The following is a 13025-nucleotide window of genomic DNA, read 5'->3' as shown; positions in this document are numbered from 1 at the left end:
ACAGACAAAAGAAATCTGGGGGTTGACGCGCCAAGACCATGACACATGATGGGGCACCAGGGCACCCGTCATAGGTCACGCCGTATTTAAAGACTCTGATTTAAGCAGGTGGGTGTCCGAAAATGAACCTAAATCGAAGTACGAGAAATGTGTCGCGTTTCGCCCCCACCGAAATGGGGTCGCCGTGGTCGGGAATCGAACCCGTGTCCTCTAGCTGAACAACTCAGTACTTTAGCCGCTAAGCTGTCACGTTGGGTGACTTCGGGCAAGTGGGACGTACGCTATAGTGCGAGCGTACAGTGCGACCATCTCTCGCGAGTTGGTGCGGCTACGCCTCTTGGAGGCACATATGACACCCCATAAACCGCAGACGAGAGGCTATAGGAATCACTGCTAAGTCCATACAAGTAAAAAGTAGCTAATATAATATCTGGAGTTTTACGCGCCAAAACCACGATATGATATGAGGCATGCCGTAGTGGGGGGCTTCGGAAATCTTGACCATCTGGTTTTCTTTAACGTGTACTTACATCACACAGTACACAGCCCTCTAGCGTTTCGCCTCCATTAAAATGCGACCGCCGCGTCCGGTATCGAACCCGCGACATTAGGGTCAGCAGCCGAGCAACGTAACCACTTCACCGCGGAGGGCTACAGACGTATCCAGCACGATGAATAACGACGGCACGTACCTTCGTGGTCCTCGTAGACGAGGGCGAACCTGTTCCAGCCCCATGTCTTGATGAGGTCTACGTACGCCTTGGCCAGCACCGCGGGCTTGGGGAAGAGGTTGATGGAGAGGTCGTCCCGCTGCAGCTGGAAGTCCCAGCGCATCTCGATGTGCGGCACGTCCAGCGCGTCGCAGATGGACTGCACGTGCATGCTGGTCACGTCTGACGACGGCCCGAAGATGCCCGCGATGACCGTGCCCCAGCAAGCTGCACACTGCGAGGAGACGGCGTAGGATTAGTGCCCTGCGCTCCTTATACGGCGGCGGCCTGTCGTTAGTCAACGGGCAACGTATTGGTGCATCCGATGCACTCGCCCTGTGAGACTTAGGCGCGGAAAGAGACGTCGGCCACACACCGAACGTACTTCGCCGAGATGAATCATTTGCCCTTCATCTCGTAATTGACACTGAGGACGTGAGAGGAGACAGGAAAGAAGCATAAAGGCGGGAAAGCCGACCAATCGAGTGTTCGGTTTGCTAACCTGGCGATAAGGAATGGGAAATAGGAAGTTATTGACACATGGGGGCCCCTGTCCTAACCAAAGGCTAAGCAGCGCACGTCACTCTCGAGCAAGATAGAGAGAGAGAGAAAGGAATATAGGAAAGGCAGAAAGGTTAACTAGACTACGTCCAGTGTGCTACCCTAACATAGGGATGGTAATATGGGGGTAAAATCTCTTTCTATCAATTCGGTAGATGTCACGAAAACTCTTACAAGTTTCGGTTAGACAGAACCAAATGAACAAACAAAGAACAATAAACAATCTAATGAACTAATGTATTAAAGAATGAAATAACTAAATAAAGATGACGTTCTGTATTCCGTTGCATGTCGAACGTCGAACAGGCAATGCGGTAGAATACACTATAGTATACGCAGCGTTTTCGCAGTGTGATTTTTTTTATCTTAGGCGCTTTATACAAAGTACTTCAGACGTCGTAATTGGCTTTCATTTCGATGTGTCTGACTAAGATACGAGCCTCTGGAACAATCCCCCCCCTTCGTTCGTTTAAGGTTTCGGTGTATAATATAAGCCGTTTTCAGACAACGGTCATACAATAACGCTGACGCTTTACCGCGGACAGTACGTTTGAAAAGGTTTGCGCTTGCATTTGTGTAGCGCTGAAGTTTGAAACTGTGGGACATTCTTATTCCGCAGAGATACACCCCTTGCACATTTTGGCTTCGAATGAGCTTCGATACCGAGAACTAAATGACTTAATTAGACATGATTACCGTTATGAGTATGCGTACTAGTGATGCAGAACTATCGGTAAATTGACTATCGATAGTATCGATAGTTTTTTTTAAACTATCGATAGTGTAAACAAACTATCGATAGTGCTACTATTGACAAGCTATCGATAGGTGCAATCGATAGTACCATCGTTAATATACTATAGCGATATTATTGCACGCGTGTTTATTGCTTTGTTTTGACGTATTCGGGTTTCACCCACAAAGTCTGTTAGCAAAGTTTGACGCACACCGCTCCGTGATGTTTGAGAAGCTTCACAATAGTTTGAGTTCATTCTGTTAAGATTACGTGCCGGACGCGAATAGTCAAGTATATTCGAGAGCTTACGCGAGCACCAGCGATGACGCTGGAAGGTTTGATGACTGATGTATAAAGGACGACGCGTTTTACCGAAGATCACATTACTGAACGGCTGACTGCTCTCGCCGCTATCAGTGCACAGCATGCATCGCTTGTATTTTGAGTTTTGATATTGTCGGTGCAAGTTCGCCCAAATAAAGAGCTCCGTATTTCCCGGTCTTGCTGCAGCATTCTTCACCGTCACAACCACGTGACAATACTGTCGATAGTGGTGTGAATAATGATGCGCTTGCTGGCCGGCCACATTGCCAAAATATTTGGGATAGCCTACTACCAGCTTCGCTTAATTTATGAGCAATTTTTGGCAGAGAAATTAAATATTTCCGCAGTGAAAATGACGGAATATATCCATCCATAAATTCGTATCCAAAGGCAACCAGTTATACCGTACAATTAACTTCTTGACATTTTTTAATTTTGAAATCATAAAATGCAATATAAATTTGAAGCCGCGAAGTCCCACCACATGTAAAGGCTTCCTTTCCGCTACAGCTGAACAGTTTGATTTATGATCATGTGTCAGCAAAGCACTCTGGTGAAGAACACAATCATGTCACCTTTCTTGCCCTTCAGCCTTCTTCTCAGACTCCACTATGTACCACGCGCGCGGGGAACCAAGTTTATACTGCAGTGAGTCCGCGCTTTTGATTTTATACTATCGATAGTACCATCGAAATTTTTACTACCGATAGCGCTATCGATTGTATTTTTCACCATCGATAGTTCGATAGTGACTCAGCTATCGATAGTATCGATAGTACCATCGATAGTTCTGCATCACTAATGCGTACGTGTCTATGCGTTCAAATTTCGTCCTCAAATGTATTCTTGACCGAAAGAGTGAAGTGGCACGGCAGGAGCATCCGATTCTGCCTTTCGAACGTTCCAAGTTTATTTTGAAAGGCAGCATCCCAGTTGGCCCCAAATCAGGACTCACGTTGAGTAAATGTTCTCACACTTTCATTCTACTTCATTTTGCGTTAATGTAAGCACGTAGCATCGCCACCTTGTTCATATTTTCGAGTTAACGACATTTCTTAAGAGGTTTCGACAGCGCAACACACCGAGGAAATTGTCGTCGAGGATGTTGCCATGGCAAATTTTTAGTAAGGCGAAAGTCTTAGATGTTTCATCAAACGCGAAAAGTGATCGTCGTCGTCGCCATCAACACGAGTGATGCAAAAAATTATCGCGTGGTGACGTCACCCTATGACATCACCAAACGTCACATGTCGCCAACATTTGCAACGTCATCATGACACCACTATGATGTCACATGAGGACACGTCATCACATGACATCGTCACTTAATTGGTCAAGGGTAGGCCGATCCCGGAGGCAGTGCAAAACCACGTTGGGTACAGAAAGCTTTCGGGGGAGAGAATCAATACAATCGAATGGGAAGATGAAGAAGACGGCTTTCGCCTTCGAGTTGTCTTACTCAAATGCGCAAGGGACCGTGTGAATATTTCTAATTGTCGCGCTCTTCGATTCTTAAGTTTCATTGCACTCATATTGGCCTCGAGGCCCACCACTGGAAACGCCCGCGCCACCGTCGGCGTGACGTGCTTGGCAGGATCACGTGGTCTCAGCGGCCGCGTCGGCTGCTTGTGGCGCACTGCCGCGTGCTTTGAAAACGAGTTTCAAGTCCCACATGCACTGCGGTCTGTTCAATTTCGGAAGTTTTCTCTCATTTCCTACTCAATTGAAACCATTGTAATAGAGTGGCTGCCTCCGGAGGCGACGAACATGGGGCTCTACCGCTCGGTGCCGCAATGCCGCGTTTACGCAACGGAGCCCAGTGTCAGCCTGCACCGGTAACCGCGGGACAAGAAACAGCGTGAAGCATGGGTTGTAAAGCTACGAACCGGCAAGTAGCCATCCGCTACGAGTCTTGTGTGCAACAAGCACTTCCGCGACGAAGACTTTTGTTACTGCGTCGGGCCTGCAATGTTCAGTGAGTAGCAGACAGCGCGCACTGAGACGATGGCTCGCGCGCGCTTCCCGCCGGCAAATGATGCTTATCTGCCACAGGATGGTAAAAGCGCTACCTTTTACCACGTGCGATGCCATCTCAGAACCCTCCAATGCGACCTCTTGATCGTCGGCCCCGCGCTCAGCGTCCACAAAATTGGCTGCAGATGCGCAAGTCATTGTTTAGATACGTTGAATTAAAAACGCACAGGGTCCCTTATGCATTCGTTACAGATGACTAGAAGGCGAAAGCCATCTTCTTCTGGTCAGTCGATGTACTGATTCTCCCGCGCCCCCCTCCAAAAGTGTTCTGCACCTAACGCGGTTTTGCATGGCCTCCGTGACCGATCACGGAGGCAATGCAAAGCGACCATGACGTGTGAATACGTCATCATGTGACGTCATAATGACGCTACATATATTGGCGATCTGTGACGTCATGATGACGTCATATGGTGACACCATCACGTGACGATTATTTTTTGCATCACTCGTGTTGACGCCGCCGACGCGGGACGCCGACGAGCAACCTTCCCATTTGATGAGGCATGCATTGCTTCATAAGCTACATAAATTTTGCATTGCCTCCGTGATCGGCCCACCGGCCAATCCCATGTATTTTCTTGGAGCCTCATTTATTTACGTGGGAAAGATGCTACCCTGTTGGCGTTAGACACGACTCTGCTGCCAAAATTGCTCGGGTACACGCCAAATAATTACTATCCTGTTTTGCGGCTGCTGGTTGCTGCAATACCTTCTATTTTATTCACCGCTATTTCAAGTTCATGTGGGTCCTAGTTCACAGCCGACGTTTGCAGAACAAGTCCGGCAAACGTTACTGTATTTTCTTTCTTTTCCTAGGCGTCGCATGCTACTACATGCTCGGTCTCATAGAATGGTTATTCTTCCACCAGCAATCTCGAAGTGGTGAAGCTTTGGTCTATGAATTTGTTGATGACAGAGAGCGGCAAAGTCACTGGAATGCAAACGTAACGATAATTAAGGAGCATTAAAAAAGGCGTCGCATTTGCTCACGTTTTGTGTGAGCACCAAACGAAATGAATGCGCTGAATAAAGAAACAGAAGAAGCGGCATTTGCCCGCTGAGAAGACCGATCAATACGCAGTGCGAGACTTGTCAAATGACATTGAAACGTACCCGAATTTAGACTGAAAAAGAAAAAAAAAACACTGAATCGTCGGGACAGCAGATCACGAAGTTGCCATGCGCACCGAAGCCGCAGTTGTAAGGAAATTGTTTTTGAACTGCTCGGATAGCGTCCGCGCAACAGTAGTTGTTTGTTTACTCACAAATTCGCATATTTTGCGGCCTAAAGTTCACAGCGCGGTGCCAAAACGCGCTCGCAGCAAAAGCGAAAGTATCAGTACGAACATACATGCAGACGCTCATACATGCAGAGGCACCGTCAGTTGTCGCGAACCCGTGCGATCGCTGGCTTGAGGCTTCTTTCTGTTATGCTCCGTTTGGTTATACAGGCAGTCTACTCTAACGAGATATTTCACATAGTTTGCAATCAGCCAGTGACTACCTTTCACGCAAGAAGCCGGTTCAGGGGTCTCCAACGCGGTGACAGAGTGACGCGGGTGCTCGGTTTTCTGCAAAGAGACAGCGACTGTAGACTATCTTGTGCTTTCAGTTCGTCGAAAATGATTATTTGACAGTAAAGAACACAGTTCATTTCGAAAGTACTTACAGAAATGCCCTGGAGGGCTTCCGCGAGGTGTTTTTGTAGAGCGCCGACAGCAAAACCTATGGGGAGCGCGCCGGTGGTATCCTGCCTAGCACGCAATCGAGGCGCGTCCGACAGAGGGCGACTCCGTAACTACTCGAGGCCAATAGAACGAAGTTTTCAAATGATGGGAAAGAAATCTGCTTCATTGCGTGGGCAGTCATTCCTTGTACTCGGTGTGTTTTTTTTTTTTTTTCAGAGTGCTCTGCCAAGCTCTAATGACGTGCGTCGCTGTTTAAAATTAGGTTTTGATGCGGCATCCGCAAAGACGCCCCCGTGGATGAATATACTGACCCGTACACAAGTTTGGTTGTGACATCCCGCACTAGACTCTCTCCTTAAGTTTAAACATCACTCGAGCTTTTCTATTAAATCGGAGTAACAGGTTTGACATGGTGCCGAGGGAACATATCTCTTAATACGGCACACTATAATTCTTACGTCACGCGTTGCACTGAACGATAGGCATTGTCTCAACTAGAAGGCTGAAAGAGCAGGCGGATGGACAACACCCCCCCCCCCCCCCCCCCGTTTCGCGTCACTCCTCCTTCTGTTTCTCGAGTGCTCGACATTTTTCGAATACGTCCAAGTTGTCATGACGTCCGCAAAACTCGTGTCACTTCTGTAGCCAGTGTAAATACCCCTGATTCGTTCTGAATCATAATCATTTGATGCTGGTTTTCGACAACTTCGTAATGTTTCTCTTGCTTTCTTATTCGCCATCGTGAGCAAGCTGTAGCTGGGTAAACGGAGACGTTACGTCATACGTATCGGTTAACAAGATCCGCATAATTATGTGCTTTTACAGCGAAGGTGTCTTAGTCTATCCTGTGCTGTCGTCGTCGTCGTAGTCGTAGTAGTAGCAGTAGTAGTAGTAGTTGTAGTGGTAGTAGTAGTAATAGCAGTAGTAGTAGTAGTAGTAGTAGTAGTAGTAGTAGTAGTAGTAGTAGTAGTAGTAGTTGTAGTGGTAGTAGTAGTAGTAGTAGTAGTAGTAGTAGTAGCAGTAGTAGTAGCAATAGCAGCAGTAGTAGTAGTAGTAGTAGTAGTAGTAGTAGTAGCAGTAGTGTTCTCGCAGGTCACGTGGTCGTAGGTAGAGTGAATAAATAAACAAATAAAACGAAATGATGATGATGACGCTTGGTCACGCACACTCGTGCGCTTACCGCTTCGCTATCCGATGTGTTTCACTGTTGAAAACTGACTGCAATTTTTAATAGCTGTTCTTCGCGCCGTATGTATCCCTACTCCTCCTCTCTCTCAGTTCCTTCTCCTCCTCTTTCTCTCTTTCTTTTTCTTGTTATTACCTAAAGTGCACGTCAGCTCTAGCATGCTAGACACGCGCCGTCTCGCTACTTCCGCAATACGCAATTATTCTGCCAAATGTAGGGTCTCGTTAAAACGAGGAAGCGCATTCGGATGTCATGCCGTTTCGTGGCGTAAGAGCAACCGTCTTCCGAACAGGCAGGCAATCACGCGCGGTAAGAGCTTAAACAACGACTCGACATGTTTCTCGTCCAAGTTCGAACAGAGCCTATACGCAAGAACGAGGCTTAACGTCCGGGATTGCTTGGTTGTACGAGAGCTGTCTCATTCGGTTGCCAGCTAGTTGTCAAATAATGGGGGAATAATGAAGGAGCTTGAACGCAGTACTTCCGTCATTCTTCCTCCTCTCCTGACAATCGGTGGGATGTCAGGTTTCTTTCTTTTTTTTTTTTTTTTTTGACACACTGCAGGAGCTTAGCAAGGCGCACGTTCTACTGCGCACATCGAAACAAACAAACATCGTTGTTATGCGACCGGACGTTATGTGCAGCGTTATTTTCAACATAATCGGTATTCGCGGGACTGCATTTTACGTGAAATATAGTGCTATGTGAATGAAGTGTAATTTGTTTTGTCTTTGATGTCACTATGTGAATGCACTTCGTGAATATGCGATTTTTTTTATGGCTTGGCTGACTCACGTGAAGCGTCCCTAGATGCTTTTACGTAATATTTATTTATTTTTCATCGCCATGATTTTCACTAACTAACTAACTAACTAACTAACTAACTAACTAACTAACTAACTAACTAACTAACTAACTAACTAACTAACTAACTAACTAACTAACTAACTAACTAACTAACTAACTAACTAACTAACTAACTAAGACAGTTGTTCTGTATTTCACTACGTGCTTACTAAGCGCGGTTGAAGACGTATACGCAAGTAGTTCGGTCATGAAATTTCTGCTTTGTGCAGAGGAAGTACTTCACGCGTCATAATTACAACTTGGGCACCTAGAGTTGCATAAATCACCTGTTTTTCGAACAGCGTTATGTTGTTTTTAAAGCATTACGCGACGCACTATGTCGGATGGTGAGGGCGAGCGGTGCACTGGTTGTTAAAATCATGTATCTCCACTCCTTCGGTCGGCATTTAATTTACGCAAGTTCGCCATGTGATAATTACGTAGCGTTTGACCATACTATATTGCGAGCTTTAATGTTACATCAGGTCATATAGCGCACGAGCGCGTCCTATTCAAATAACACGGGACGCATCAGTACTTCTCGCTCTCAAATGTGAGCAACGAGAAGAGTGCAGTGATCGCATTGTTGCTTTCTAAATATTTATCCAATGAAATAAGTTTTATATATTGTTTTTTTTTAACAGATACTTGAGGCGTTGAATCAAACATTAACATGCTGCATATATATATATATATATATATATATATATATATATATATATATATATATATATATATATATATATATATATATACCGCAAAAATATTCCGCACGGATTAAAATGGAAACTGACCCCCCCCCCCTCTCTCCCCGAACGTACTAAACGGCCGCAGAAAAAAAAAGAAGTGATATTGTGGCGGTTTTAAAGCGTTTTGCCCGTGTTCTCGCTAACTTATTGGAAGCCGCAGGTTGTGCACCGCTGCAGGCAAACGCTGAGCCGTCATTAAATGTATGCCCAACAATTAGGCATCGAGTGCGGCAGATTTTATCAATCTCAAGTGAACTTTGCGTCTCTCCCTAACAACCAAAAAAGAAGAAAGATATAATGCCAGTGCAGTGTTTCTAGAGTGTTGAAAGAAAAGAATTTTTTTAAAAGTCAACAAGCCGGGGCCCTGCCCTCCCGACTCTAGGTACACAGACCAGGGGCGGGAGAGAGGGAGGGAGCTAGCGAGCAGGTTGACGTTTTGAAGTTTAACGCAATTACAGGGAGCCGAGCGATGGTCGATGGCTTAACAGGAGAGGCCCGGAAACGCAACAAAAAGAAGGGGAGGGCGCTCGCTCGACGTTCGGTTTTAACAGGTTCCACGCAACAGGTTTAATTAGGGTTACCGGAATCCCTCTAAGTCTTTTCCAAAAAGGCGACGGCGCCGCTAAGTAAGAAATTAAAAAGAAGTGATGCATGAATAAGTCAAGAAACGATAATTAAAAATCAAACGTGTTGTTTGACGCGGGGCCCACAGAAGCGGTAATTACCGGGTGACACGCCCCAACCCTTTTAACCGCCGTTATGAGAATGCCTGCAAACAAATCGGTCGACCGTCCACACGCTATGACGTTCCTTAGCACGTGCCGCTCGAAGTTTTGCTTGCATTCACGTTATGAAGGAAAACCGCCGAGAGAAAAGGAAAGACAGGGATGTTAACCTATTTAGAAGAACGCTACCCTACACTGGATCAAGGGAAGGGGTTTTGAAAGTTAGAACAGTAAAGAAAGTAGGAGCGAGAAAGAGAGAGAGAGATGGGGGGGGGGGGGGCACACACACGTCACAGTCCGTCAGGCTTGTGCGATATACGGCATCACTATCAGTCTGCAGCCTCTCGTGTAAGTTTGTTGACCTTCAAAATTTTTAGCAATACCTTCGTTGCTTTCATCCTCGATGATCTTTAAGGATGGCATTCAAGGATGGTTGCTAGCAGTGCTGGGCAGTATCGAAGATACATGTATCTCAGATAGTAACTTAAATACTCTTTGAGTATCTTGTATCTGTATCGCGATACGTCTCACAAAACGAGTATCTGTATCTGAATTTCCGATACATTCAGCAGTTTATCGTATGTCTTAAGATACAAGATACTGCTATGGAAACAGCACCATGCAAAACAATAAACGTCAGCTGAACTCCGCTTCATATGCTGATACTGCTGCCATTAAGCCAACAGAATGGATAACAACTGCGACATTCTTTTATCTTTCCGCCAGAGTGCTCTAGCGAGCCCAAGCGATTAGGTATACGCGTCGCCATTGGTGGAGCAAAGTCACGTGATGGCTCTCGAGCCATCTCGACAACAAGCGCGCGAACATCTACGCGCCACGGACCTTTTGTTTTCTCGACATTTTCTTTTTCTTTTTTTTTAATTGTGTCGGTGTGATGACATTTGTTCGTAACGACGGCACTTCGTTGCGTACGCCGATGCGTACGGCATCATCCGCTCAAATTCTGATGCCGCTATTGCGTCGTTATCGAAGTTTGTCTCGCGTGGTGCTTCGTTCCAGTCTCAAAAGTGCAAGAATGGGGCTGCTTTGCGTCTCACTGCTTTCGCACATTAGTGATTTGAAAGATCTCGTGAATGTAAGCTTCACTTATATACGATGAGATTCACTTATATGCAAATGAGAGTATCACAACCGCCGCACCACCGGTGCCGATGCTAGATGCAGCAGAACAAGCATTTACGTAACAAAAGCAAAATATATTTTGGCGTGCTGTACCTTTGTTCTTCCTCCTAAATTATTCAAGAAGCTCTTTAATGATAATTTGACTGTTAGAACAAGTGATCTCTATGATATCCTCCGTTTGCATCCCACGCATTACCTGGGCTTCTTTGTTTTGCTCGTCTGTTTACTGTAACACGTCTTTTGTAACCTGCTCCTAAATTTATTCTCTGCTTTATTCTTATTTTTAACTGTCTGCGTCATTGCTACTATTTACATATCTACATTCAATGTGAGTTTACTGTTACGTCAAGGCGACAAAGGTGAAATAATCTGAGCGTACCTAGAGTACCCGTAACAAAATTCTGCTTCCGATTTAGTAAAAATAGCGAAATGAGTTTGCAATATAATAACGGAATTATAAGAAAAATTCAAAACAGATTTTGGAAGGGGATTGAGAAACATATAATACCCAGTACTCCGTTTTTCTCATGAGCGCACCCACGCGCCCTTTTATGCTATTTTTCATAGGCACTGGCTTTTATGTTGTCTGACCTTAACATTCAAGTTGACGATCACTCATGCTCTGTTGTCGTCGCTTTTAGGGGTGCCGCCTGTACCGCATATATACAAGGTGTTTCACCTAACTGGGACCAAATATTTATAAAGAGGCGGTTAACCTCAACTGAATAAAGCCAAGGACATGATTTATCCGGAGTTCTCTACTCCTACAACATGCCAAACATGCCACGAAACCATAGATCTCACTCATATGCTCTGGCGTTGCTCCGCGTTACGCAGCGACAAGGAAAACACTGAAGAGCGGTGGGACGCAGCTCTGTGCAGTCCGACATTAAAGGGACAATTATGGGCAGTCCAATGGGCCCACGAAGCGGCCGAAAGGCTGCTAGGTCTTTCGGTCCCAACGTGGGAGCGGCCCGCTTCGGGCTAGGAAACTAGCACGACCTATTGGACCTCGATAAAGTTCTTTCATTCATCCATCCATGGTTTCCCGTCATGTGGCTCTCGTTAGGGTAATCTTATATATCGCTTAATTTGTAAATTAACAAAGATGAATTATGCAACATTTCTGATATTGACTTTAGGGCCAAGTGCGTTTCGTTACGTCGTAGAAGGCGTTCCAAAACGACCGATGCAATTCTTCGTAGAAACGCACATGCTGCGTAGTCATATTTTCCGGTATTTAAAGAAGGCCGGAGAAATATTACTGCGTTACTGCCCTCGTGCGCTACCGTACTGCAGCGCTCTCAGACGTGTTTGAGTGCAACAACCGGCGCGTGGACCGTGACGAAATGAGCGGCCGCTGCTCTAGGCCTCGTCTCCACAGTGCGTCCACATTTCTGGCTGCCGCACAAGGAAAACAAACGCCATCATCCCTGAGAAGCGATAGGATGGTGGTCCGCGCGCCGGTTGTTTCGCTCGAAGAATGTTTGAGAGCGCTGCAGTGTGGTAGCGCATGAGCGCAGTCACGTGGTTTGACTTCATATTTCACGGGCGCTCTTTAAAAGCCAGAATATATTCACCACGCAGCATGTACGTACGTCGCCCCCCCCCCCCCTCCGCAAAAGAAAAAAAACCAAAAAAACATAAGAACTGGATTGGTCGTTTTTAAACGCACTCTATGGCATGACGAAGCGCACTTGGCCCTAAAGAGAATATTAAAAATGTTGCATAATTGTCCTTAGTCAGTTCACGAATTAACCAATAAAAAAATACTACATCGAGCCCACTTGACGGTAAACTACATGCCATTGGTTTCATTCAGTCACGGTTAACCACTTGTTTTTTCAAGTATTTGGCTCTACTTACGTGAGACAACCTGTTTACTTATTCACTGTGATTTTTTCAAACGAAATCGCCCTGCTATTTGACTTAGACATATTCGTTGTCCTTTTTTCGGTCACCGTAAAGTTTTTTTTTTATTCTTACAAATGAGCAAGTAAGCAGAGCTAGAAGTGGCAATAGTGTGAATAGCAGTGATATACTGCGACGTTTTGTGTCAGTAGGATACGTCTGAGACGCTTCTGGGCGGCACATGTCCTCTCGGAGAAGAAATGGTAAAAGATTGCACTTTAATGAATATGTTACTAAAGACGCTTTACGCCAGCAGATAAATGAAATATAAAAAATCATTGCAGTTTTGAATTATGAGCGCTGACTCTGTAGTTATCGTATTCTCATGATGCTTCACAAAAAATATCGCTACCTGCGTTGTTGCTGCTCTACACCTGTCGGGTGATGCGGTATTGCGAAAACGGTAATA

At 45.6% G+C, this 13025-nt stretch overlaps 1 protein-coding gene across 1 annotated transcript in view; it reads right to left on the bottom strand.

The window, feature by feature from the left end:
• The window catches only part of LOC119397582 (glutamate receptor ionotropic, kainate 1), a 121282-nt gene that overhangs the window by 1890 nt on the left and 106367 nt on the right, over positions 1-13025 (bottom strand). Inside the window, exon 5 of the mRNA XM_037665007.2 lies at positions 693-945. Coding sequence (XP_037520935.1) covers positions 693-945 — 253 coding nt within the window. The remainder of the gene's footprint in view (positions 1-692; positions 946-13025) is intronic.

The sequence above is a fragment of the Rhipicephalus sanguineus genome, chromosome 6, assembly GCF_013339695.2.
Source record: "Rhipicephalus sanguineus isolate Rsan-2018 chromosome 6, BIME_Rsan_1.4, whole genome shotgun sequence".
In the NCBI taxonomy this organism is placed as follows: domain Eukaryota; kingdom Metazoa; phylum Arthropoda; class Arachnida; order Ixodida; family Ixodidae; genus Rhipicephalus; species Rhipicephalus sanguineus.
This window is presented reverse-complemented; position numbering and strand designations above follow the sequence as displayed.